The sequence below is a fragment of the Jatropha curcas genome, chromosome 9 (assembly GCF_041381405.1).
Source record: "Jatropha curcas cultivar XTBG-Jc1 chromosome 9, XTBG_Jcur_1.0, whole genome shotgun sequence".
Taxonomy (NCBI): domain Eukaryota; kingdom Viridiplantae; phylum Streptophyta; class Magnoliopsida; order Malpighiales; family Euphorbiaceae; genus Jatropha; species Jatropha curcas.
The window spans coordinates 23,557,117-23,584,880 of record NC_143159.1 but is presented as its reverse complement, the minus strand read 5'-3'; the positions used below and the strand labels follow the sequence as shown (position 1 = coordinate 23,584,880).

The 27,764-nt window shown below is 34.3% G+C and overlaps 3 protein-coding genes across 9 annotated transcripts; 2 read left to right on the top strand and 1 right to left on the bottom strand.

Moving 5' to 3' along the window:
* The first annotated feature begins 1,495 nt into the window (after positions 1-1,495).
* On the top strand, positions 1,496-6,110 carry LOC105644310 (E3 ubiquitin-protein ligase RNF170-like protein). The gene is made up of 5 exons (XM_012229619.4): positions 1,496-1,698; positions 2,205-2,404; positions 3,697-3,798; positions 5,598-5,649; positions 5,750-6,110. The coding sequence occupies exons 1-5, from the start codon at positions 1,608-1,610 to the stop codon at positions 5,860-5,862; spliced, it is 558 nt and encodes a 185-aa protein (XP_012085009.1). The 5' UTR covers positions 1,496-1,607; the 3' UTR covers positions 5,863-6,110.
* A 563-nt stretch (positions 6,111-6,673) lies between these two features.
* LOC105644309 (uncharacterized) lies at positions 6,674-11,853 on the bottom strand. 2 transcript variants are annotated; one of them, XM_012229618.4, is made up of 10 exons: positions 11,721-11,853; positions 11,346-11,579; positions 11,002-11,114; positions 9,810-10,581; positions 9,263-9,724; positions 8,750-8,938; positions 8,428-8,655; positions 7,797-8,112; positions 7,525-7,708; positions 6,674-7,348 (listed from the first exon to the last, which is right to left on the bottom strand). In XM_012229618.4, the coding sequence occupies exons 2-10, from the start codon at positions 11,556-11,558 to the stop codon at positions 6,865-6,867; spliced, it is 2,961 nt and encodes a 986-aa protein (XP_012085008.1). In that variant the 5' UTR covers positions 11,559-11,579; positions 11,721-11,853; the 3' UTR covers positions 6,674-6,864. The 2 variants fall into 2 exon arrangements, with proteins under 2 accessions (XP_012085008.1, XP_037497066.1); XM_037641138.2 differs by having other exon boundaries at positions 11,704-11,834.
* MLH1 (MUTL-homolog 1) lies at positions 11,842-27,532 on the top strand. 6 transcript variants are annotated; one of them, XR_002285564.3, is made up of 16 exons: positions 11,842-12,211; positions 12,321-12,493; positions 12,608-12,680; positions 12,833-12,967; positions 13,082-13,292; positions 15,205-15,353; positions 16,827-16,925; positions 17,625-17,694; positions 17,788-17,923; positions 21,362-21,456; positions 21,549-21,657; positions 23,181-23,346; positions 24,131-24,292; positions 25,011-25,182; positions 25,683-25,800; positions 26,575-26,713. XR_002285564.3 is itself a non-coding variant. In XM_012229616.4 (16 exons), the coding sequence occupies exons 1-16, from the start codon at positions 11,975-11,977 to the stop codon at positions 27,352-27,354; spliced, it is 2,193 nt and encodes a 730-aa protein (XP_012085006.1). In that variant the 5' UTR covers positions 11,842-11,974; the 3' UTR covers positions 27,355-27,532. The 6 variants fall into 6 exon arrangements, 4 of the variants coding, with proteins under 4 accessions (XP_012085006.1, XP_020538956.1, XP_089582247.1 ...); XR_016322599.1 differs by having other exon boundaries at positions 25,683-25,804; XM_012229616.4 differs by lacking the exon at positions 25,683-25,800 and adding an exon at positions 27,310-27,532 and having other exon boundaries at positions 26,575-26,735.
* Positions 27,533-27,764: the final 232 nt, after the last annotated feature.

Below are 27,764 nucleotides of genomic sequence, written 5' to 3'. Positions count from 1 at the left end.
AAAATTCAGCAGAATCTTTAGGTTGAATGATGAATTTGTGAATGACTCTTCTATTTATACCTAGCACTTTAAAATCCAATCAAATCAATAATTTTATAAAATCACCTACATCAACAATTTAAATGTCATTAAATTTGTGTAGACTTTTAAAAAATTATAATTGAATACCATCATATTTTTATGAATTGAATACTAAGATGGGTGTATTAGATTAGGACTATTAGATTTTAAAAGATTTTAAAATTCCAATAGTATTCAATCTAGATTTCGTTAGAGTCTATAAAATTTTATGGTATTCAATTCAGACTCTTATAAAATCCATAAAAATCTAATGGTTTTCAATTATGACTTTTTAAATGTTTATACAAATCCGATGATATTCAAAAAATTGATGATTTGGATGGATTTTATGAAATTATTGATTTCATTGGATTTTAGAGCGCTAGATATAAATAGAAGAGTCATTCACAAATTCATCCTCCAACCCAAAGATTTCATTGGATTTTAGAGTGCTAAGTATATTTTTTTAATTTTCGTTTTAAATTTAAAAAAAATATTTAAACATGCGATTTTCTGGCAAGACAATCGCTAGGGGTGTGCAAACTTACCAACCGAATCAAATTGAAAATTGAATCAACTCATTTCGGTTTGGTTTAGTCAGCTAACTTAAGAAAGGTTTGGTTGTTGGTTTATTCAATTTGAACCAATTTATTATTCGGTTTGAGTTGGTTTCAAAGAAATCCATCGGTTAGGCTTAAAATCGAATCAAAAGGCAAAATTGATCAAATTTGGTCGAACTGATTGGTTCAATTCAATTCAGTTCAGAAGGCAAATTTGATTCTGTTTGGTCTACTGATAAAAAACTTTGTTTGTTTTTTTATCTCGATTTAGTTCAGTTTGAAGCGAACCGATCGTTTGGTAACGCGTGACTATTCTAGAGGCGCAGGATGGCCGGCAACGACGCTGGCAATTGCAGGACTTTCACTATCCATGGTGGTAAGATTTTAAGAAGAAGAAAATGATTTTAGAGAAGATAATGCATTTTTTTGGTCCTCATTGTTTTTCAAGTTTTCAATTGGACTCAAAATTTTTTTATTTGTTCAATTATATCCTGAAATTAATTTTGATTGGATATATAAAAATCATTATAATTCCATCAAAGTCAATTAGAATCTATTAAAAAGTCTCACCAATTCTATAAAACTCTACTTAGAATTCTAGTGAAATATATGAAAATCTTAGAAAATCCTTTAGTTCCATCAAACTCTAACAATCTTTTTAAAATCTAACATAATTTTAATCCAATACATCCTCCTAAATTTTAATAGATTTTAAAGAAATCTAGATTGAATATTATTGAAATTTTAAAATCTAACAACTCTTAATCTAATACAACCCTCACTATGGATCATGGTTTGATTCTAAATTTTGATCGGTTTGATTTCGATTCGGAACTTATACATGCCTAGCTATGACCCTCAAAAATTCTTAACAAAAAAAAAAAAAAAAAATTACTTAGAGAGAAAGACTAGCAAATAGCAATATTGGCGATAGAGATTTTTGTGTAATTTTATAGCGTTGAAGGAAGGAGAAGAGAAGAGAGGGGAATGGACGGACCTCCGGCCAACGATTGGTGTTCGGTCTGCCATGGACGGTTCAAGGTCCCTTGCCAGGCCAATTGCTCTCACTGGTTTTGCGGTATTTTTCCAATTTCCTTTCTTCTTGTTTCCCTGCAACAAAAATGCAAAACCTAAAAAAAAAATTGTCTCCTTCTCTTATTTTCTACTTTAATTATTTTCAAATAGAAATATTTTTTTGTGCGGAATCTAACATTCATTAATATGAAGTAATGATCCTTCAATTTGTTAGTGCTTGATTATTAAATTGGCAGTCTTCAATGAAGTTGAATTTCTTTTTTTAATCAGAATATGTCAATTTTTTCATTTCTGCTTAACCTTGAAGTGCCTAGGTTGCTTATGTAAAAATCAAGGAAAATTACCAGTTCAATCACAATTACATGAAGGTGCCAACATGTGAATGAAGAACCCAATGTCTATTTACTATTGAGCTTAAAATTTATAAATCCGTCTATCTTTTTAAGCATATTGAAATGATAATTAGGATATGTTTTTATGCGTTTTTGTTCCAGATATATCATTCAACTTTTTAAGTAATTTTACCCTCCCCCTTCATATGCTTTGTAGGTGATTGTATTATGCTAGTTTGGCATCATGGGTCTGCTATTCAACCATGTAAATGTCCACTGTGTCGTCGTCAAATCACATTGTTGGTCCCTAGTGAAGCTTCACAGAGGGAGCGCCATAACCCTGAGGTTGCTGAGATTCTGCAAAAGGTTGAAACTTATAATCGGCTTTTTGGTGGGCAGACCACTGGTTTAATTCAGGTCTGTATGTTTACAAGCTATGATATCTTTGCCTTTATTTAAGCAGATTATTTCATGCAGCTAATATTTTCTACTAAAGGAACTAGAGCCTGATAAAATATTTTAACGATAGAAAGTGGAGCATTCTGATTAACAGGGAGAATTTTGACACTAATCAGTGCACGTGATTGTTTCAGTTCATACTTCCTACCCCTTTCCCAGCCTTTTCTCCTCCGACTCATTTATACTTCTATACATGCTTAAAAGTTGATGTCTTATGAATTTTGTATATAAGTTATATAATGGCCTAAGTTTATGTTCTTTGCTTCTGTGTATTCCACATTCTACATCTTTGCTCCTATTCAGCACTCTTATCAATGCCCTGGTCTCATATATATGATATTTGCTCTCCCTACTAGATAAAATGGAAAAACGAAAAGTAGAGGAGAAAAAAGCTGTTTCTTCATTCTCTTTCTTCATTCTCCTTGGTTGCACTATTCATTCAGGTTTTTTCTCATTTTGCTGATGACTGGAGTTACATTCTCATCTAATGGATGCATTAAAATATTTTGTTGTTTTTTTTGTTTGTGGACCCAAAACGAACAAAGTATGTTAGTAAATATGATTTCTAGCTGTAAAAGCAAAGTTACAGAAAGTGCATAAGTCTAAGGGATTTAACCTTAGTTGCTTATAGCTATAGAACATTTACCTTAGTTCTGTCATTAATTGCTTGATGGGTAGTAGCATATTTTTTTCCTGCTGACCAGGGAAGTTGATATTTGCTTGTACCAATTTCTCAAATTGCAATTATATTTTAATTTATCTAGAATATCATTTTGGAGTTGTCAAAAAAGAAATATCATTTGGAGCTTTATGAATAGTTTGGGGTGGATTCTGATTTCATTATGAACCTTCCCTTGTTCATAATCCCTTTGTCATGTGTGCAATGAACTGCTTTTATGTAGCAGTTGTTTCTGTCTATCTAATTTGCTTTGTATCTCTCGATGTTGTGTGTGTCGATCTATAGTTGATCTTTACATAGTCATAAACTTTGTCCAAATTAGTGGATGAAGTTTTTCGCCATGTCCTCCTCTTTCAAAAGCTAGTTTTGAAGTTACCATTTATCTCTCTTATACACACACATATGCACAAAAGGTAATAAAATTAGAAAAGGTCAATGAAAAAAAAAAATGATTGATTGATGGTGTTAGATCATGATATACGAAATTTTAAATATGTTTTATCATTTATGATCAAATTCACATCTAACTACTTGATGTCAGTTTTTGACACATGTATTCTCTTATCTGCAGCGAATGCAAGACCTTCCATTTCTGCTACGAAGGTTGTTACGGGAAATGATGGATCCTCAAAGATCACTTCCTTTTGTCATCAGGGCACGTGTCTATATTGCAGTTAAGTAAATTGGCAACTTTACTGTATGCTTCTTTTTCTTTTTCTTTTTCTTTTTGTCCTTCTTTCATTGCAGATTTTTAGCTCTCGCACGTAACACATTGTACATCTTTGATTTTGTTATTTTTAAATTCCATGTATGTGAGTGTGTGTCTATATGTACATATACGTTTGTCCTCTCTTTCATTTTCTGTATCCATGAAAGATAAACATCATAAAGCGACAAGCTAGTAGAAAACCTTTTTGCAACCAAAGCAAAATGGTGAAAAATGGATCCCGTAGCTATTCCCAATTTGTTGGCCGAGGCTTGTCTCAGGTGGATTTTCTTGCTAAGCTTATACATAAGATGAGCCACCTATTGAACTTGAATGTTTGTTTGCACTGGTGCTTTGAGTTCTCTCTTATATGCAAAAACTTAAGTTTGCACTTTGCAATTTGGTCTCCAAACTCATAAAATACAGGTAGTTGTTGGAGTTAGGAACAGGCTCAGAACCAAATCATCACAACACACACACACACACACACACAGAACAGTGGGGCAGCAGAAATCGGATTTGTATTTGATTAATGAATCCAAATAAGGTGATTACAAGTATCAGAGTAACTTTCTGTCTACAAGATTTGAAGAAAGTGGAAATAGAGAAAAATAATAGGAGAAACAAGAAGAAGAAGAAGATAAATGGCTAACACAGCCCCAGGCCAAGCCTGTGCAGATTCCTCTGCCCAAAGTAACTGGATTCCCAAAAGATGTCCTCATCATTCTCTTTGTTCCCATAAATACTGCTGTCTGATGATTTGATAACTAACTTGGTGACATGTATTCCTGTGCTTGTTCCCCAATACTCACACCTTTAATCACAGCTCCTTTATTTCTTCTAGAATATATACCTTGTAGGGCCTTGGGCCGGAGTTAATTCTATCAGTGGTCCTCTTATTAGTAAGAAATCTTATTAAAGTATTAAATTATTATATCATGGTATCCACAGGTTAATGTATTTGTTTATGTATTTAGGTTTACCTTCATATATGTTGCTTGTTGATCCAAATGCTTTAGCCAGGGTCTGAATTCAGATAGTAATCTTGATTTCAACAATTCCAAAACTAGTGTGAATCTCTCATGATTGTGATGAAGGATAAAGGACATTACCAGCTGCCAGCTCAGCTTTGATGTATGCCTAAATGTTTTATTCCTTGAGGTTGAGGGGGCTGTTACAAAAGCTAATGACAACATTTCATAGCTATGCAGAATAGCATTCATCTTGGTATAGATTCGATGTTGCTCAGTGAATAAAGTTTTCAGGTGTTTTTGGCTAACCCAGAATGATGACTCACTTCTATCCTCCAGTTTCTTATACCTGCTTCCAGAGGGGAATGGGAATCACATTGTAAAGACATGTTTATCCTTCATTTATTTGCAAAAATAAAATGTTAGTTTATATATATTTTGCCTCGCTGAAATAACCAAATTGCTGAAGTGCTATAATTATGTGATCTAATCTAGGATCAGAGGGTAATTCTAATGAGCACCATATGCAAGATAGCTATTATTTGTAACTTCATATCCAGTTTTACCATTACATCTTGGCAACCATTTGATCTGGTTAGGTGGGAGAAAATGCATCTAATGTTGCTGTTTTGTTTAACGTTCAAGACCTCCTCTATTTTTCATTCTCCAAATAGCATTCATTTTATGGATTAAAGAACAAAAGTATGCATTTTATTTCTGATTGACTAGTGGTTTGAGCTTCAGACTCATTCCTGTAGAATATGGATGGATTTTTATTCTATTTTGTATGAACAGATGACACTAAGTGCTGTCTACATTCTCAGCCCTGTGGATATTATCCCGGAAGGTGACTTTCCTCTTAATATTTTTTTAATCAAATTACTTAATCAGTGTTTTAAAATTGGATTCAAAGTTGCTTGACCGACGAATGGATCATTGTTTTGCAGGATTTTTGGGTATAGTTGGCTTATTGGACGATATCATCATAGGACTCATCTGCTTTCTTCATGTTGCTGCCATCTATCGGTCAGTACTGTATTATCGTCACGGGGGTTCATGAGCTGTTCAAGAGCCATGATATATTAGGCTAGAAATAGATTTAAAGCGAAAACAAAATTTTGCTAGGTAGAAACATATTTATATAGTTTTCTCTTCTTTTTTTTTTTTTTTCTTTTTTTTTTTTTTAAACATATGCTAGTTTTAGTTTTAAGCTTACCAATACCTATTGAATTGCAGAGAGGTAGTAATTGTTTAAATTTTATTTGTAGTTGCATTTTGATTTCTGGATATTTCAATTTTATTTAGTAACTGTTCTTACCTTCACTAAGAAATCGTTGTTTAAGTCAAATTTGAAGTATGCACTATAAGTGCAAGTCAAATTCAAAGATCGAATCATAAATTAGTGATTGAAGGCCAGTGAATGAGAACTGAAGATTTCCCCTGCCTCGATGTCATCAGTGTGAAAGAAAAATGCTTTGCTTAGTTAACAAAACTATCACCCTTCCAATATGTTACTTCTTTTTCTTTTTTGATTGTAATTGTAAACTCTCTCTCTCTCTCTCTATATATATATATATATATGCACACATTAGTATGTTTATGCATATTTGCATGCGACTAATCTAACATTATCATTGCAAAATCCTGAAGCTATGTCCTAGGGATTGAAATTTGAATCAATTTACAGCCAAAGTACTAGAGAAAGAAAAACGAAAATCAAAAAGAGAGAGAAAAAAAAAAAAAAAAAACTTCGACCCCTATAGAGTGTGAACATAAGTTTGCTTCCAAAAGATCAACAACCTAACTCTTGCTCTTGCGCATAGGAGTGTTTTCAACTGCTAGCATTCTATCATTGACATTCAACTCTCCAATTTGAATAACGGATTATCTGCATAACTATTATTATATTTACAACTGCATTTCATGAATAATTCAAACATCAGCCCCTATGATAGTGTTCAATCAACTATAAAGGTTAGCTACTATACATTTAACTCAATTTCATAATCAAGCACTCGTATACATAACAATACACGCATCCTTATTACAGTTCACAAACTAATTACATACTCTTAAGCAGTTCTTCATACCAATCTGCATGAACACTGCCAGAAACTGTTGCTACCACAATCAGAACTTCGGCAGCCTCAATTACTCTATCTGCAAGAGGTGCAGCTCCCACTCGGTGAAGAGCTGCCACCACCAATTGCCTTCCTTTATATCCAGTTCCTCCAAAAACAGCTCCTCTTAAAGCTAGATAAACACAGCGGGACACTTGTATAAATATGGGATCCCCAGCTTGTAAGCTCTTCCTCAACATGTTTTCTATAATCTCCTCTTTCGCTTGGAGTTTCTCAGCATCAAGCCCATTACCACCATCTTTCAAGGAACTACTTACTGTAGCAACCATTTCCGATATCCCTACATCTTCAACATTGTCTAGCAGCTCCGACATTTGCTTGCTGCACTTGGATACTATATCTTCCATTTCCAAAGTATTGGTTACTAACTTCTCAGTCAGTAGCATTTGTCGGAGGATCAACATACTGAGGGGGGAAAATCAACGTTATTAGCACACAATTATTCATACAGGGATATTTATTGTTATCATCATTATTACTATTGGGGCTGGGGGGGAATGATTTTTCCCAAACCAGGTTCGCACTTTGTGATTTAGATATCCTAGATTGAGAAAGAAGATAAAATTGGAATGTATACCAACCTGGTAGAGATCACTATGATTTTCTGAACTTGTGACTGGACAACTCTCAGCCAGGAGAGGTTTAGTTTAAGAGTTTCAGGCAGAGTTTCCAGAGTAAGCCCTGCTACCTGACTTACAAGCTTTAACAAGCTAAGCCTAACCAATGCGTCAATCTTTTCTCCGTTGCATTCTGGTTGGTCAGAACCTGACAACGTTGTATATAAACAAACTCAATATACTTTTACCAATTTTAAAATGATGATAATGAGGTACCCAAGAGCCAATATTCAGACCTGAAGCTGTAGATTCAATTTTTGATGCAACTGAGATCATGCCTCCAGTTCGAAGAGTTGTTGGGAGTAGCACTTGGGAAGAACCTACATTATTTCCTAGAGCAGATAGGGATTCCCTGTAGTCATCCCACTCTTTATCTGCAACTGGGTACACGGATGAAAGCCACTGCCTTGTTAAAGTCAAAGAGGATAGTGCAGCAGTCGGGGGCCCATATCGATTGGCAAAAGCTTTTTTCAGATATTCCAGACCAGCTGGCCCCTTGATGAGTGGTTTTACAAGTCTAATTCGAGCTTTGCTGATCTCTCTCTTAAGAGCCTGTCAAAAAACAACTGTAATTATGATGGCAAAGGCAGAGGGGGAATAAATTTCTAGAGATGCAGAAGGGAGAGAAAGATGCACAAATTCAGATTGATACTCTAGTATCTGCACTAGATTTTAGGAGACGACTACACACACGCGCTATAGAAGCCGGACAATAAAGCTACCCATCACAACACATCCATGGATTGCAAGAGGAAAATAAAGCTTTGTATCTCACAAAAATGAATCTTACCACCTTTTCATGTCATAATCATTAAACAAAGTACCATAATAAGTGTAGTTGCAGAAGACTTGAGAACACAAACAAACCTGAATCTCCAGCAGGACGAAACGCAGACCTTTAATCAATAAGAGGGAAACTGAGGCATTTGATTTATCTCGAGCTTTAGACATGTCCCCTAGTTCTTTCAGTAACTTATTGTGAGAGCTTTTTATTTCCTCATCATTTGCTGAGGCAGAAAGTTTTTGCAAAGTGACTAATGCAAACTCCAGGATCTTCCCTAGATAACCCATATCTAATGTTCCTGATCTCAGAACCTACAAATGAAAGAAAAAATGTCAAGTCAATATTAGTGCTTGAGTAAATAATAATTCATGGATGCAGATAAGAAAGCTGTAGAATTCTAACTACCTGTGAGAGAATATCAACATCAATAGTCTCAACAATCTCCTGTCTCCAACTCTGAGGAGACATCTCACACAGCTCATCCCTGACTTCCTTCATGAGTTTAAGAACCCAACTAAAGTCAGGGTCATCCTCTTTGATAGATTCCGTAACACTATCCCAAAAAGCCTTTTCCATAGTATCTTTCACTTTTTCCTATATGATAATGAAATCAAGTGAGCACTTGAGAGGCTAGCTACTGTATGTCAAATGCAAACTACTGCCTGTATGAGATAATTTGAAAGAAACATAGCATAATGAAATCAAGCAAGAACTCAAGAGTTACGGGTATTTTTGCCTCTGATCCACAGCCTAGAAAACTACTGACTGGATAAAATAGAGGAAATTTTGAAGAAATAGAACATAATTAAATCAAACTAATCTTGATTCTAACTCTCTATCTGATAAGCTAGCAAAACACTGGAAAACTTAAAAGTAATTTGGTGAAAACAAAGCAATAACTAAGATTGGCACACAAACCTTAAAACTGTCCTGATCTTTATTGATAGCATTAAGACTATCAGAAAATCCATGGCAACGTTCATGAATAATTTCATTTACAAGTAATTCATTCTCACTAGGCAACAATTCATTGGAGCTCCAATGGTCATCAGATGTGCTCTTTGGAGAGGAAGAACTGGTTTCTTTGCCTGCAGAAGGATCATCTACCTCAAATAAGGAGTGAACTATGCCACTCGAGCCTTGACAGGTTTCTGCTGAAAAACTTATCTCAACAGAGTTGGAAGCTGGACATCCCTTCAATGAACCAGGGGAAGATGAAGGTGAAAATTGAGGAATAGGAGATTTTGATGAACTGCCAGGTAACTTTTCTCCAATAAATTTTGACCGCGCATCAGCAAGAGCGTATTCCACACGTTTAAGTCCAGCATTACCACTGAGGTGCAGCAATTTTCTCACTAAAAGTCTCTGTTCATCCAAAATCTGACATGACCAAAATGATTCAGAAACATATTAGCCTCAGAAAAAGTTTTTTGACAGTTTATGTCATGGGTAAACCGAGTTCTACCTGCTTCTTGATAGACTCCATATCTTGAGCAAGACCTCCATCATCTGCCAAAGTGAGGTTACTAATCTGCATCATAGAAATTTCAAGTTGGCATGCGGCCCTCAGTAAATCCTCCTCTAACAGTTTAGCATCCTTTAACTTCCATGTTACAAAGTGACGCAGGTAGTTGCACCATGCTTTATCAAAAGTTTCCAGCTGAGATCTGAAAGTCTTTCGACTTGAAATTCCAGAGGATACCTCCTCTTTTGAAGATTGAATAGGGCCATCAATTGTAATCTTGATCAACAACTCAAACTCTCGAATGAAGTTAACTGCAGATTCGGCCACAGAAATCTCACACTCGCCCTGCCCATTGAGTACTGCATCAGGATGTCCCACAATCATGTAAGCACATAGCACAACTCTGACTGGATACCTTGATAACTTGGTTGGTGCCTGAACTTCCTCTCTAGTAGGCGCGGTAGTTGTTGCAGCTTTCTGGATGGTACTGCTAGAATTGCCCTTATTACTTGGGAAAGCAACAAGAATAAGAAGGTCATCAATGTTCTCTATACTAGACTGACTACCCATAGTTGCCTGTGAGATCCTGAGGCGACTTTCTAGACGACCAACCAGAGCTTTCAGAATATCAATAGTTTTTGCAGACTTGATGATGGTAGCAATCTGCTCAAATGGCAGTGATTTAACAGATTCTACATTAATATCTAATGATACATATGCTTTTGCCAAAGAAACAGTAGTTTTCCTCAATTGTATAAAGCGCTTCCAACACCTGTAAAATTCCCAATAAAATAATCCCAATTACAAGACATACAATCAACAAATCCCATATATATATATATATATATATATATATATATATATATATGGAAATTATTTTTCACTTTTGCTTATCATTTATGATACCGCATTTATTTATTTGAAATTTGGAATAGATATACATGAGAAAGATAATAATTCCAAAGTACGTAGAACCAATGCAACTAATAGATGATTATCACACTTTCCTCAATTTACAAATGCATCATATAGTTCAGAGACTGCAGAAATAACTTTCCCTTGAAAAAAAAAGCTAACTGCCAAACCAAAGATATTAACTTTACCAAAAAGAGTCAAAATATAGTTGAGAATGATTGGGAAAATGATAAAAAGGAACAGGAAAACCTGAAAACAAACGCATAGCAACGTTTACCTTGCTAACTTTCTTGAAAGGAACTCCTGCTCACGGATCATTTTTGAGTTGGAATACAAATGACTATTCAGGTTTCTTCTCTGCCTCAAATATTCTCCCCTTTGTCTCTTAGCCTATCCGTTATCAAATTCAAAAAAAAAAAAAACATAAAAATTTTGAAACTAATAAAACAAAATAATGCAAGATCTAGAAAAATAATAGTAATAATTGAAAAAATTGTAAGAATGCAACCAATTGAGATCAATGATTCAATACTAACAACTTAACCAGAGGAATACAGAAACATCCAAAATTGAATGGATCAAATCAAAACCAGAAAAGTCAGCAAGACAAGCGAATATTACCTGTCGTCGGAGATCGGCTTCTCTGAACTTAGTTTCGATGTCTTCAGCAGTTAGAGGGGTTTTAGGCTCCGCAAGCAGACGTCGTCTCAATCTCCGAGGAGGTGCCCTAAGCGGAGGAGAAAGAGAAGACGACGTTGTCGTCTCCTCATCGTTTGCAGGAAAATTCAACGCCACTCCCCCTCCTGCCATCCTCTCCGGTTCCGTCATTTCCATTCCGACGGAAATTTTATTGATCTATTTCGCAAATAAAAGATGGTTTTATTTTTTGGAACAACAAAAAGCTGAAGAGGAGAATTAATGAATGAATTGCACAAAAAGAATCGTATGTATCAGTAGACGACAACAGAAATCAACTAACCCGCTTCTCTGATATACCTTGCCTTCATTTTCTCTAGAATGTTCTTTCAACCGGAGCGGAGAATGTTCTTTCCGCTTCACGGTTTGACGGATTATGCTGTTCAAAAATTGGGCCAGGCCGCCCGATTTGGGCTACAATTTTCACTTAGGCCCATAACTTTTTCTTTCTTCCGGCTATTTGTGCGTTGTGCCTGCTAGTAGTCAGGGACCCGCCCAGGGACACGAAGACGGTAGAATCACCGTTCACCACCAGTCCACCACCAACTCACTCGATGGAAATAGAATTGCCACCACCTGTTCCTGTCCCGAAAGATCCACCTAAAATTCATCGTCTTGATGAGTCAGTGGTTAATAGAATCGCAGCTGGAGAAGTCATTCAACGGCCCGTATCGGCGGTGAAAGAGCTGGTGGAGAATAGTCTGGATGCCCACTCTACCTCTATTAATGTCATTGTCAAGGACGGTGGCCTCAAGCTCATACAAGTGTCCGATGACGGTCATGGCATTCGAGTAAGTCACAGACACTTAAATGGCACTGTGCTTGTTCTTCTTTCTCTCTCTCTCTCTCTCTCTCTGTTTGTTTTTTTTGAATTGCAATGTTTGTTTTTGTGCTTTGTAGTATGAGGACTTGCCTATACTATGTGAGAGACACACCACGTCGAAGCTGTCAGCTTATGAGGATTTGCAGTCGATAAAATCTATGGGGTTTAGGGGAGAAGCGTTGGCTAGCATGACTTATGTTGCTCATGTTACTGTCACCACAATTACTGAAGGTCAGTTGCATGGCTACAGGTGAGTGAGTGTGTTCTACCTGTTTGGTAAAATGCGCCAATGAAGCTAGCTTTTACTTTTGAACAAGTTTCTTTTATCTTCGACTCTAATTTTAGGTTTCTACTTTGTATTCAGGGTATCTTATAGAGATGGCGCCATGGAGAACCAACCAAAGGCGTGTGCTGCTGTGAAAGGGACTCAAATAATGGCATGAACCTGACCTTTTGATTTGGATTTGGAAATTAGAAAATAAGACAAACCCGAAGTTGGAATAGTTAGCAGAGTATGAAAAGCAATGTATATTGAATTAAAAACTTCAACTAAATAGAAAGGGTGTTATTTTGGTATCTGTCTTGTCAGGTGGAGAACTTGTTCTATAACATGATTGCTCGGAGGAAGACACTCCAAAATTCTGCTGATGATTATTCAAAAATTGTAGACTTGCTAAGCCGATTTGCCATTCATCACACCAATGTTAGCTTTTCTTGCAGAAAGGTTGGTCTTTATGATTTGTCAACACTGTTGTTGTCATATCAAACTCTATAGTTGCATGCTTGGAGTTTTTATTGCAATAATTGTGTAAATATTTTGTAATGCTACTGGAATCAGCATGGAGCCGCTAGAGCAGATGTACACTCGGTCGTCACATCATCAAGGCTGGATTCTATTAGATCTGTTTATGGGGTCTCTGTAGCTCGGAATGTAATGAAAATAGAAGTTTCAGATAGCAATCCCTCTAGTTCAGTTTTTGATATGAACGGATTCATCTCAGATGCTAATTATACTGCAAAGAAAACAACAATGGTGCTTTTTATCAATGGTATGTCTTTTCTTCATAAATTCAAGAAGGGAAAATGGTCATTCGGTTCAATTCAACTGAATATATTTTTTGAATCTGGATGAAGGATATTTGTGACAGAATAGTTACACAGAAAATGGTGAATTGTTTGTTTGTGGCAGAATGTATGTTGACTTTTCTTCTTAATGACCTTTGTCATTCATTAGCTTGGTGCAAATCAGGGGCAGAGCTAGACTTTAGAATTTGGGGAGACCAAAATAAAATTTTCAAAATTTAGGGGGACCAAAATGAAGAAAAAAATTTTTTTTATACTAATTTATAAGGCAAATTTTAAAAAAAATTCTGGAGTTTGGGGGGGCCCGGGCTCCCCCAAGTCCCCCTCTCCCTCCCCCCTGGTGCAAATGTTTTTTAGGTTGATTGTCAACTTGTGGGGGTGCAACTCTTGATGAATTAGCTTAGAAGACACTCATTACAGCATATTTTAATAAAAATTCCTGAAAATATAAATGAGGCTGTTTCATAGATATTTGGCATATGTAGGCTTATTTGGTGCTATGGGTTAGAAACCTAGGCCCTTCTCTTCCCCACCCAGATGGAGGGGGAAAAAGGAAGTTTATTCTAAAACATGTCCTATTAAGATATTAGACAGATTGAAATAACATGCCTACTAGTTTTTTTATTTTCTGACAATATAAATATCAAAGTTCATTATTTATCAATTATTTTATTCAGAGGTTATTCGATTTAAATTTAGTTCAGATGTATAAATTTTGATCGATGTTAGAAGTTATGGGTCACCGAAGATCATTATTATCTTTTATTATTTCCTAAGGGACAAAGAGATGTAAACTGTATTATTATTTTTTTTATATTTGATGAAGGGCATTTTAGTAACAGAGAAAGCTACAATAAATAATAAATAAATAAAACATGAAACATGGAGCAACCAAGGTGATTTATATGTGCCTCTTGATTGCTAGGTCCTGTATTTAGCGAATTATTGTCAAATAAAATTCTGATTTATTGTTTGCACAACTTTCTATCTTTTGTTTTTTCCTGAATAGTTATTCTCCATGATCAGATTGGTTAAATCTCAATTATTGGTTTGATGTAGAAGCGTTTCCAAATTCTAGGAAGCAATACTTAGCACCTTGGAATTGCTATCAACTTAAAATTTCACTATTCTATCTAATGTTGGTTCATTAAGTTCTCTATTGCTTGTTTCTTTTTTGAAATCTTGAACTTAGTATCATGCGCATGTATAGATCTTTTTATTTTGTATTAACAACTGCTAAATTAGAGTTTTTGATGAACCACATTATTTGATGTTAACAAAAATCAGCTTCTTAACTCTCATATCATCCAACCAATAAAATAATATATTTGGTGACTCCCAAGGGAGGGCTAATGCTTGTGGATTTATTACGTAGTTTCACATATTATAAAGGGTAAAATGGTGGCATAAGGTGCCATTATCTCTTTTGGGATTCATTTAGTTTCTGCACAGGATTTTGGATAAGATGCTTGATATGTGGAGACTGTTGAGCTAGGAAGAGTAAGGTGCTGATGTCATTACCTTGTCCATTTGGTGGAGTCTGCCAAGATTGAAATTTGAGGGCTTCTAGAATTGTAGAATCCTATATTATTTTTAAAGACCAGATATTGTGATGTTGACCATTGTAGTTTTTGAAATCTCACATTTTTTTTTTTTAAATGTAGGTTTTAGAGCCCCTTGTGTACAGGAGTACCATTTCCTTTGGTGCTTTTATCATGTACATAGTTTACTTAAGAAACAGGATGCCACCATCACCACTTCCTTTTTTATTAGGGATAAATTAGTAGAGTATATTTGGTCCACATGGCAACACATTTATGTAACATCAACAGAGATATGTTTTTGACCTTTTTCTTTTTGTTCATTTCTTCACTTCAGATAGACTGGTGGAATGCACTGGTTTGAAGAGAGCTATTGAAATTGTTTATGCTGCTACCTTACCCAAAGCATCAAAACCATTTGTATACATGTCAATTGTGTTGCCACCTGAGCATGTTGATGTGAATGTGCATCCAACAAAGAGAGAGGTACGACTTTTAGAGTAAATCACTATATCCTGTTATCCCCAATCTTTTGATGTCACAAATTAATTTGATAAATCTGAAGATTGAGCAGAATGAGAATCATAAAATGATAACGAGTTGGGGAAAAAAATCTTAAACTGTACAGTTCACTTGTCATTCTTTTTAGTACTCAACTTGTCCTCAGTTCTTGTTGGTTAGTTATGTTAAGCCTATTTAGCCAATCTTATGGTGCTTTAGTTATATTTTAAGGAGCACCCTTAAACTTGTTATGGCTGATGCTTATGTATTGAAATATGTCTATGATAGTGCAGTTACAAATATACGATTGGCATTTGAAGGAGTAGCGTGTTTAAAAACTTAAAATTAGTTACTTGTATGAAATTTATTGCAGCATGTGATGATGAGAATTATGGACAAATGTGCAAAATTATTGTGCTAAGTTGCATCCAGTTAACCTGCCTTAAGCTTGAAACTCATTATTTGTTTCAAGCTCTCAAATGGCTAATCTTTCATTGTGTTTTTGTTTTTATGTATTTATTTTGGTGAGGGGGAAATATTGCATCAGTCAAATTACAATTATAATTAAGCATAGTTCAAATGAAGGTTATCTTGGAAGTTTTGCAATGTGGCATTATGTTATAAGGGCCTCTTTTATAAGGTTCTAACTGGAAAAGTGCCTTAGAATCCCTGAACCCCTTTACCACTTAATCAGCCAGAAGATAAGTTTCAGCATGCTTATCATCTTGTTCAGCTTGTTCATTAAATCTACATCCTATTCTAGCTAACTTTGAGTTGGAAAATTTTAAAAAGTGTATTTTCTGATTTTCTTATGATGCAAAGGTGTGGGTTGAAAACATTATTATGTAGTTTTCTTGAAGCTAGTTCAGGTTATAACTTCAATATCTTATTATTATTCAACTGGATTCTTGAATTCCTTTATTTTCTTTTTGGTTTGTTTGATCACATTATCGAAATATTAGAATATCCAATTTTCAACTATTTGGACCCATAATTGGATAAGATGCATATAAGGCGTAGTGGAGGACCAGATTAGTGTGATTGGATTATCATATATCTTCCTATTTGTGGATACTCTAAGCTTTAATAATAAATTTAAGTAATTTGAAAACCTTGTGAGGAAAATTTCCTCTCATGGTATGTAACTTTGATAGTTAGAACATTAGCTGTATATTCATTCTATGTTTCTGTAGTCATTTTGCAGAAAAATAATAAAGACTTGTGACAATGTACATGACCATTCTTTAGCAACATAAAGTTCTGTATCATATGGTAGGACTCCTACTATTTTATTGATAAAAATGGAAAATGACACATTGTGAGCTGAATATGTACATAAATGAATCTGGTGTAGAAATGATAAATGTGCAATTTTTAGCATTTTACTTTACCACAACATCTTTCTAGAAGTACATTTCTTTTTGTTCCTACAACAAGGAGTTCTCATTTGAAATGCAGGTAAGTCTTCTGAATCAGGAAATTATTGTTGAGAAGATACAATTGGCTGTGGAATCAAAGTTGAGGAGCTCAAATGAGGCAAAAACTTTTCATGAGCAGGTACATTTAAAGCTTGCTAGAAAAGCTCAGTGCTAGAAGCCTTCTACTACTTTTTTTAAGGATGGTGTTTACTCTTCTACTTATTAACAACTTAGCAATTTCATCCATCCTGATGGGGAACTCATGCCCCATTCTATAAATGTAGAATGGTGGGGATGTGTTGAGGTCTTCCCATCTTGCCCTGCCTCGACCCTCAACCCTAATTTTACTCCAATTATATTGTTATTATTTTGATTTTATACATATGAAATGAATTTTTTCTCTTTGAGATATACTTCCTCTATCTGCAAATTGTAGTCATTAATTCCAACTTCGCCTCAATGATTTCAGTGAGAAAGTAGCACAAAGATTAATAAGAGTTTTTTGGAGAGTGTTATTGCCAAAGCAACTTTTGAAGTACTAACTTTTAACTTAAAAGGTAAAGTGGACTTTTCCCTGGACATCCCAAAAAGGAAACAAAGGTTATTATTTGTGGATAGAGGGAGTACTGTTTATTACAAAATTTTAGTACTTTTCTTTAGATATTAACATATAACATTGAAATTTTCATATCTATGCGCATATATCTATGGTAATGTATAAAAATCTGATTCTTTTATTAAGCTAATTTAACATTTAACTTGCTGCATTTGTGTTTCTTTGTAGATTGCGTTTAACTTATCAGCTTGCTTGGCATCTTTTGTTTCATGCATGTGTTAGACAGTGGATACTTCACCAAGCTGCCCTTTGGGTATGAGCAAGGATTTGAATGTTGATTCCGCACCCTCTGGTATGAAAACAGCTGGTTGGCTTCACACTCTAGTCACAACCACTTGTTCATTGTTTTAGGCTCCTTTGTTAAACATTATTTCATTTTGATTAGGGTCAAAACCGCAAAAAATTCCTGTGAATAAAATGGTAAGAACTGATGTATCAGATCCAGCTGGAAGGTTGCATGCCTACTTTGAGGCCAAGCCTCGGCATCGTCTTGAAAATAATTCTTCCTTGACTGCTGTAAGGTATGGTATGTGGTTATGAAAATAATGTAGCCATCAGCACTTCAAATTCCTTTCTTGTATTCATTGAAAATTCATCGCATATTAGCTGTTTGAATCTCCTTTGAAAGAATATGATTTGCCTATATGTTGATGTGCATTTGCTGCTAATAATAAATAAAAAACTATTGCAGTAAATATATGGTAGGGAAGTGAAGAGGATTGAAATTTAGCATTTTGAACATTTAATAGCTGAATCGCAGCTTATTATCAGCAGTTGAAGTAATAACTGTTGAAATTTTAGTTTGATAATTGTATTGAATTTGGAAAAAATGTAGTAAATGATTGAGATAATGAAAGGTTATTTTCACCCATGGTTGCTCCACCTAGGGGTAATGCACTTTATCATGCCTAAGTTTAATTAGTAACTTAGAAATCACGCAACTCCTATTTCAATAAAAAAAAAATGGCTTTGCCCTCAATTAATAAAATCCGGTGCCCAGAACTCCACATTGATGACAGGCGTTTTCAAACACATCAGCTGAAGCCACAATCTCTCTCCTACAAATAAACCATTTTCTCTCTCTCATGCCTGTTTATTTTTTCCAAACAATTTCTCGTCTCTCTTTTCGGATCTGTTTGCTCAAGAATTTCATGAAATTATTAAACAATATTAACCATCCTCAGCTATAGAATTGAAGAAAGAAAGAAAAGTTATCTCGGAAGGAGAAAAGTAAATTTGATATTTGACTGATTCTACTATAATTGTGTTGTTATTTTTGCATACAACATATATATATATATATATATATATATATATATATATATATATATATCCCTTTTTCATATTTTCCAATTCTTTGCCTGATTCAACAATAGTTCTGGTCGAGTATGAAGTTTCTGTTCAGCTATTGATCTTGTGGTTCACATTTTTTATATGTTTAAACTTTAAAGCATTGTTGTCTTGTATTTGGATATTTAATTAATTATATTCTCATTTCTATTTTTTTTAGCATCTAAAGCTTTTAGATCAACCTGTCAATATTATGTTGATTAACTCTGCGAGCAACCCAGATTTAGAAGAGATCAGTAGCATCCTCTTCGTCATGTTGTAGTTTCATGAAATTCTTCCTCCAACTAAATATAGAATATTTCTACAGAGAAAGATTTGAAGGAATGATAATGTCAAGAGATGGAAAACTGTTTAGAAAGAATAAAGCGGATAAGAAAAAGAGAGAGAGAGGAAGAATAGGCAGAAAATAAGAAAGGGCAGCAGAGAGAGGCTTCAGTTTAGGAGAGAGAAAAAATGGTTCAGCTGGAGTAGAGATTGTGGCTTGAGTTGATTTGTTTAAAATTTGAATTTTTAACATGCCACCTGTCATCCACGTGGAGTTCCAGGCACCGGATTTTATTAATTGTGGGCAAAGTCATTTTTTCGTCACTAGAATAAAAGTTGAGTGATTTTTAAATTTCAAATTGAAGTTTAGACACAACAAAGTGCATTACCCTAAGTCAAGGAATGATGGGTGAACTTAACCTAGATAATGAAACATTGGATTCCGTCACAATATGGTTGGCAATAGAAATGGTGGTGGTGATAGATATGGTGGCAGAAGAAGATGAAAATGGTGATAGTATGTTTTAGTTTAATAATTTTATAAAAATTGGAAAATTTTAGTAAATGGTCAAGATAGTGAATGTGGTGGTATTTGTCACAGTGGGGGTGGCAATAACAACGTCAGCGGCGGTAGATGGAAAATAGTGGTAGTTATGGTGGCAGTAGAAGAGGAAAATGGTGGTCGTAGGTTGGTGGTTCATCAATATATTGTGAAAAACCTAAAGAAGTTTTAGTAGAAAAGATCATTGGTAGTTTGGTTTAGGCATGTGTTCTGATGCAATATGAAGTCGGATATTTTTATCACACGAATTATGTGTTCTTTAAAATTTAATACTGAATTATTCATTGTTATCAACTGTGTTCAAGATACCTAGAGTTGGATTCAAAATCCAATATAATTTAAAAATTAAATAAAAAAATTCTTATTTTAGTGCTTAATCACATTGTGAAACATCAGAAAAGTTTAGTCATTATTCAATTAACTTTTTTTTTTTTTGTGAAATGATTATGCTATTAACTTTAGGTAGCTGTATTTTAGGGCATCATCTAGTGTTGTAGATGTAGTGAGACTCATTACCAGTTGTTTCTTCATTTGAGGTTGCCTGGGAGCATGGAATTGCTTTCAGCCATATAAAAGAGAATTGGATTTGTGTGGTCTTTATAAACTTTTGTCAGTGGAAAAGGGAGTTGATTTGTTGGTATAAAAATGCTAAAAAATTCTTTAGAGATATGCTCCTTTCTTTTGCCAAGAGAGTAGGAATAGGATAGAGCATTTATATGGAAAGAAATGCTAATATTTCAAAATCAGTATTTATATGGAAGTTGGTGTTCCTAGCTTGTCAGCCAGCTTTAGCTAAGGAGTTCTTTTAATCATTATTCATCTTGATTGGAGAGCATTACATTCCTAGTCTTGTCATTGTGTACTTTTATATGTATATATTTATTTTCATTTTGTTCTCCAAGAATAAAATTTATTTTGCTATAAATAATATATATTCCCTCCGTCCCACTTTGTTTGCTTGTTTTTTTTTTTTTTTGAATGTCCTAAAATGTTTGCAAGGTTTTTAAATTTAGACATGTAAAACAATTACTTTTCCCATAATAACCTATATAACTGTTCATTGAATGAAGGACTTTTAGTATCTTAATGAGTTATTAAGGGTAAAGAAGGGCAAAATAACTTTTGTTCACTAAATTCTTAATATGCGTGTTTTGTCAAACCATGCAAACAAAATGGGATGGAGGGAGTATATTTTTTAGAACATGCACAAGGCTTTGCAACCTCTACTATGTAGTAGATATATAATGTGCAGCCTCAATTTAACCCCAAATCCAATTAAAACTTTTCCATAAGATCTGCAATTTCTTCCTTATTGAAAACCTAAACCAAAAACCTATGGATTGTGGCTTAGTTGGCAACACAGGCTGGGCATGTGAGAAGAGATATCGGGTTCGATCCCCACTAAACGCACCTGCAGGGAGGGGCGAAAAGTCTTAATTGTGACTAAACCCTGAGCCGGATTAGTAGGTCATTGGTAGTAGGATCTGGATACTGGTGAAAAAAAAGAAAAAAAAAAAAAAAAAACCTAAGCCAAAATAAGGAATAATGGTCTCTGCTGAGCATTACCCAGTGATATAAGACAATAAACACACCAGAGGGGATCATTTAAAACCTTGAATTGTGGTATACTGCTTGTAAGCTTGGGGCACTGAGTTTGGTTTCCCCTCCCCCAAGTTTGAATGCTAAAAGTGGCTGTTAGTGCTTGTATTTCTTTGAAATTTTAAAGTTGAATGAGCATATGTATGTACTCCTTACACATTTTATTTAAATTGTAAAAATGTAGGTCTTCAATTAGGCAAAGAAGGAACCCAAAGGAAACCGCTGATCTGACTAGCATTCAGGAGCTTATTAATGATGTTGAACACAATTGTCATTCAGGTATATCTGACAGATTTTCTGTGGTTGGTTTTGAAATCCTTTTATGTAGTCAACTATTTATTGATATTTCTTCCTGACATCTTGCTATGTAGGTCTGCTGGACATTGTACGGCAATGCACATATATTGGAATGGCAGATGATATTTTTGTGGTGCTGCAGCATAATACTCATCTGTATCTTGCAAATGTGGTAAACTTGAGGTAATGAATATGCTTACGTGGTGTTCAAAGTAAATCCATATGAAATCATTTCATTTGCAAATGAGTTCTATTTTTAGAAAATAAAAAAATAAAAAATCATTTGCAATTGAAATTTCATATTTGGATTAACTGTAGACTTCTTTTTTAATAAATAGCTTTACTAACTTGTGCTTAGAATTTATTAGTTTTAGTATCTTCTGCCCCTTGTTAAGTTTAGAGTTCATTTGGAAATTCTATCAATTTTGGTAGATTGGTTCAAATTTAATCAATTCTATAGACTTTAAAATATAGAATTCTACCATCATATTTGTCTAACTGAATTAGAGATGTGAAATTCTTTTAAAAATGAATTCCTGCTTTAGGTATGTGCAACTTAAGATGCAGAATTCAATTGAATTCCATATAATTCATGTTTGGTGTAAATTCATACGTGGAATTCATTTATCTTCACTTCCTAAACTACCCTCAATAATAAAGTTAAAAAATAATAATTTTCAATTTTACCAAAACAATCTTGAACTATACAATTAATAAACACATAAACCAATTAAAAACATTCTTTTGTAGTGAGGTTTTTTTTTTTTTTTTTTTTTGAAAAAAAAAAGTCAATGTGCATTTAATCCAAAAGCACCATGGAAATTCCAAGAATCTTTCATTTGCCTTGAATCAAAGCTTTGATGTTCTTCTATGTGCACAAATGTAACATTTGTTGTTCAGTTTTGAATTTGTATTTGTGTTTTTGTATTTACTTTCATACATTTTCATTGACAAAAATTCATATGCATATGAAAAGAAAATGAAAGTTAAGAAAAACTTGAGGTTCTATATAAAATGAAACTTTGTACATGTGTTTTTTATGCTTTCTTTCTGTATTATCACCTTGTGTAGACTCCAACTTATCTTTTGTGGAGATAGGAAGAGAATCTCTTGTGGTATGGGCATTTTAGTCCAAAGAATGTTGTGTTAATTTTGCAGAATTCATTTCAAATTCAATCGAATTTTGATTGAAAATTGACAGAATTTGATTTTAGTTATAACTACTTTCTTAGAATTGAAGTCGAAATTTTGTCCAAACCACACGAACAAAACTTAGAATTCAATTGAATTTCACCAAATTTTGTGGAATTCATTTAAACCAAACTTAATCAAACATAATGTGGATTTGTAATTCCACAAAATTTTATGAAATTCATTTATACCCAACCAGCTTTAAATGTAAATAGGCTACTTATGCTCTTTTTCCCCCTTCTCATCTATTTCCCATTCACTGAATTAATGGTTTATTTTATTTTTATATTCATAACTGGCAGCCACCATTTCTTTTAGTGCATTGTCCAAGTTAATCTCTGGGAGCTACTCGTGATATATCTTTTTCTTGTTGTTCAGTATGGGCCCATGTCCCGAACTGCAAGCAGGTTCTAGCTAATCTAATGCTGCGAGACATGGGCCAAGTCTACTAGCGACAAATTTAGTTTCTTTCTTCCCTCAGTTGAATTACTATTTCTGTTTCTGTACTTTTACAGCAAAGAGCTTATGTACCAACAAGTTCTTCGCCGTTTTGCACATTTTAATGCTATACAACTAAGTGATCCGGCCCCCACGAAAGAGCTCATTATGTTGGCTTTGAAAGAGGAAGACTGGGATCCTGAATCCAATGAAAATGATGACCTGAAAGAAAAGATTGCAGAGGTAGCTTCTATTTATTAGATTGACCCTTCATTTTGATTTGCCTACATTTTCATTTTTTATATTGATGAGTTTCTTAAAAAGCTTACAGAAATTTCATTCTGACAACAGCAATAGTAGTTTATTTGCACTTCTTGTAGTGAGCTTGCCCTTACTTCCATTGAATTCTGCTGGGTTTTGACTCCTCAATATATTCTAATCAAGCTTGGGATTTGACTGGTCTTAACTTGGAATGCATCACTGATTCTAATGTAACTAATTTAAAGGAGTCATATGAAGATGGAGAAGTTACTGAGGACCTTAATTCTAATGAAGGGAAAGAAAAAAAAGAAAAAGAGAAAAAGGATGATAATCCATGCAATTGAGGTGAAGGAAGAAATCCAGTAGTTTTGAAAATTTTCAATGAATTCTTGGATGTTGGCAATCATTTATTACTGCTTGTAAATAAAAATTTCAATTAATGTCTTCTGCACATTGATGTATGTGTCTCACACCCTTTAGGGGTATGCCTCAATGCCCCTTTCGCAGGCTTACACCTTTCACAACTATGATTGTCTTGCATTTTAATTATAATGATGGAACATGTTGGAGGTTCTTAAACATATGGATATCCCTTTTATTTCCCCCTATTTTCTGGGGTCATGATGATAATGACTCTTTTTGTCAATGTCTTAATATGATTGGATGGCAAAAGCTTACGAGTTTTGCGTGGTTAAAGGTTTCTAATTAGTTATATGAAACTTTCTGTTTTGTTATTTGACTTACATTGTCCATTGACTTTCTTCAGATGAATACCGAGTTGCTCAAGGAAAAAGCTGAACTGCTGGAGGAGTACTTTGGTATTTATGTTGGTTCACATGGAAATTTGTCTAGGCTTCCTGTTATACTAGACCAGCACATGCCTGATATGGATCGGATTCCTGAATTTGTGCTATGTTTGGGCAATGATGTAGGTTCTTGCTTTCAACTAGATCTTACTTTATACTGGTTTGATATTAGATCTTACTATGATGATGTCTTGGGTTTGGAATACATTATGTACGGCTTTTAACTATCAGATCTTACTTTATGTTGGTTTGATATTCCAGATCCTACTTTTATGACATCTTGGATTTGAAATACATATTCACAAAAAAGTTTCCTATTTCCTTGGTTTTCCTGTTAGCATTATAGCTTGGTTTTATTGCCCTCTAGACTCTATATGCATAGTAAGCGTCATAATTTTTGTTTCAGGTTTTATTTATCTATGAAATACATTTAATCAAATTGCTTGTTTAAAAAAAAAAAAAAAAGAAAAAGAAAAAGAAATTCTCTCAGCTCTTTCTGCATGGCTACTTTTGATTGATATTACTTTCAGATTTAATAATTTGAAATAACAATTACTCGATGACTAAGTATCCAGAAGACAGTTTTTATAGAAAACAAAGATGTACGGGGTATAGGAGATTTGCTAATTTTAAGGTGGTGAAATTGTTGGCATTGTTCTGAAGTGAGAAGAAGATGCCTGCTATAGGTGTACTGTTTTATTTGTTATACAGCAAACTGTAGAATCACACTCTCATGTCATGCGTTAAAGTGTTAGAAAAAAGAGCTGTGAAGTGTCCAATATGTCAATGCATGAATTGATATTTCATTTTTGTGTGAAGTTTGATTCTTCTAAATATTAGGTTGATTGGGAAGATGAAAAGAACTGCTTTCAAGCAATTGCAGCTGCTCTTGGAAATTTTTATGCCATGCATCCCCCTCTACTGCCCAATCCATCAGGTGATAGTTTGCAATTTTACAAAAGGAGAAAATGTGTAAATAATCTTGAAGGTCTAGAAGTTGCTATCGATACAGGTACATCTCCTGTTGGCAGTTTTATGCATGTATTTATAGTTGTTCCATTGTTAACTTAAATGATATCTTATATCTGTTTATTAATTCCCTTTTCTATGTTATAATCTTTTCCAATATTCTTGAATTATTGTTTCTTTGATAAAGTTTTGATAAGAGCTACTGTTCATCATTTAATTGTTGTTGGCAAAGATTTTCAGATTTTATATGATTATTGCTTGTTCTTTTGGAGTGTCCCGCATGTATTCCCAAAATATTGAAGTTCCAGAACTCCCTGCTCCATTTATTGATGCCCAATGGTTTTGGACTTTTTGTCTGGAGAAGTTGGTCTACCGATCGGTTTTGCATTCATGTTTATTAGTAATTGTTAAGTGAGATTATTATCTTGAATAATTGGTGAAATTAATGACATAAAAAATTGTTACATTCTTCAATCTTCCCTTTTCCATTATCACTTATTCTAGGCTTCCGAAGTCACTAATTCAAGGCTACTGTATGTGCAGAAAACAATTAGCTTCAAACTCAGGAGTATGAACTATGAATTATCATTAAAGAAGAAAACTGGGAGGGGGGAAATTACTACTGTGGTTGATGAGAAAAGTATTTGAATCAAGTAAAATGGTTGGTGAGAAAAAAAAAATACTTTTTTTTGGCGATGTGTGCAAGTCTGTTGTTTTGTAGTTTTGAATTAGGTGCATTTGTTGACGTAAAATGATGCAGTTACTTGATAAGTTTGTCAATGCCACGTCTGAGGTGTTTGAAAAATTGCTGAAATATCTAGCTGAACATTAAGACAACGTTGGAGTTTTGGAATCATTGCTGATATAGGAGCTTGTAAATCCTATTATTTGGGATTCTCGTCATCTCTCATTCATGATAAAAGCTCAATTAGAAGTGCATGCAGTTCAACTAGAATAAGTGCCCCAGAACACTGTTTTACATGTTACTTTTTGCCAACTCTAATGGAATGGGGTAATGAGGTGTAATAGGAGACTGAGAGAGTGAAATCAGGCACACAGGCAAAGACAGTGCACTTTTCCTTTTATGTAATGATACACTTTATATACGCTTTTCATCACATTTTACTAGGTGAGTCAACTAGCTCTTTTTGTTTAGCAAGTAAATGACGCTATTCTGTTGGTTATTCCTGTTTCATTACACTGCCATTCTTCAAGGAGAGAAAGTTGGTAAAGAATGCTCCTCAAATGTCTGAAACTATGGTCAATGCCTCTTTGCGAATATGATGCACCATTTTCAGTCTATAGGAATTGTTTGTTACTCTCTGTAAACTTGCTTTACAGGAGTAGACTCTTTTTGTCCTTTTGTTCCTTCTTCACATGATACATTTACACTTTTTTGGGCGTGAAACTTAACAGTTCTTTTCACTGTTCACAGGTGATGCTCCAACTGAGGATGAAATTGAGCTTGAACTGCTCTCAGAGGCAGAGACTGCATGGGCTCAACGTGAATGGTCAATTCAGCATGTGTTGTTTCCTGCCTTGAGACTCTTTTTCAAACCACCAACTTCAATGGCTACAAATGGAACATTTGTTCAGGTAAAGATACTGTAATTTGTGCATATATTTTAACTACTGGGGTTACACTGGTAGTGTCTCCAATTTTTCTAGATTTGCTAAGTTCAAAAGTGTCAAGGTTATGCTAGTTTGTGGTATTCTCTGTCTAAGAAGTTCCCACCTTGAGTTTCTCGATGTTTATTCTAGTCTTTAGCACATTCGATTTAGCAGAGTTCCTTGCTTGTTTAGTAAAGCAGCATATAAGTTGTGGATAATAATATTTGGTGAACCGTAACGATGTATAAGGAACTATATCTATGATTTAATTGGATCATTGAACTAAAAATCCATTTGATTATATTACCTTACAGTGTCAGCTAACGGCCTCCTGACCTGTCGACCTGTCTTGCTTCGTCATGTTGCCAAATGACAAATTCATGTGTCCATTACTGAGTCTACTCACGATTATTAGCCTTTTTTTTATTTATGTTTTAGATGCAAAAATATCTTCCTTCATCCATTTCTAGTATTAGTGTAATAGTGTTTTTACTAATTTTCTGCAAGTATTTGCAAGAGGATGTCAGAAACTGATTTTTCATATTCTTGCTATTTACAGGTTGCTTCACTGGAGAAGCTTTATAAGATTTTCGAGAGATGCTAACTGAAAATGGTTCTCTTCAAAACCAATCATATAATCTTAGATTAGGTCTTTTTTTTTTTGGTGGTCTCCTGCCCGAGTTTTTGCAGTCCCTTTCGCGGTCAAACAGGAGCTTATATATATATACAAATTAGTTGTGTATATTTTCCGTAAAAATAGATGTCCAATTGCTTTTAGTTCACGGATGCTTCATCAAACCAAATCTCTCCCTTGCATGTGTAATTGCGTTTTTTTTTTTTTATTTAAAAAAAAAAAAAAAAAAAAAAAAAAAAAAAAAAAGAAGAAGAAGAAGAAGAAAGAATTGTCGTATTGTCAAATACTCAAATTGCGATATGGTTAAGATTTAAAATTTAAGATCTATTACAAAGGGTGGTGCTATTTGATTTGCTAATATATGTTATAAAAAATTGTCC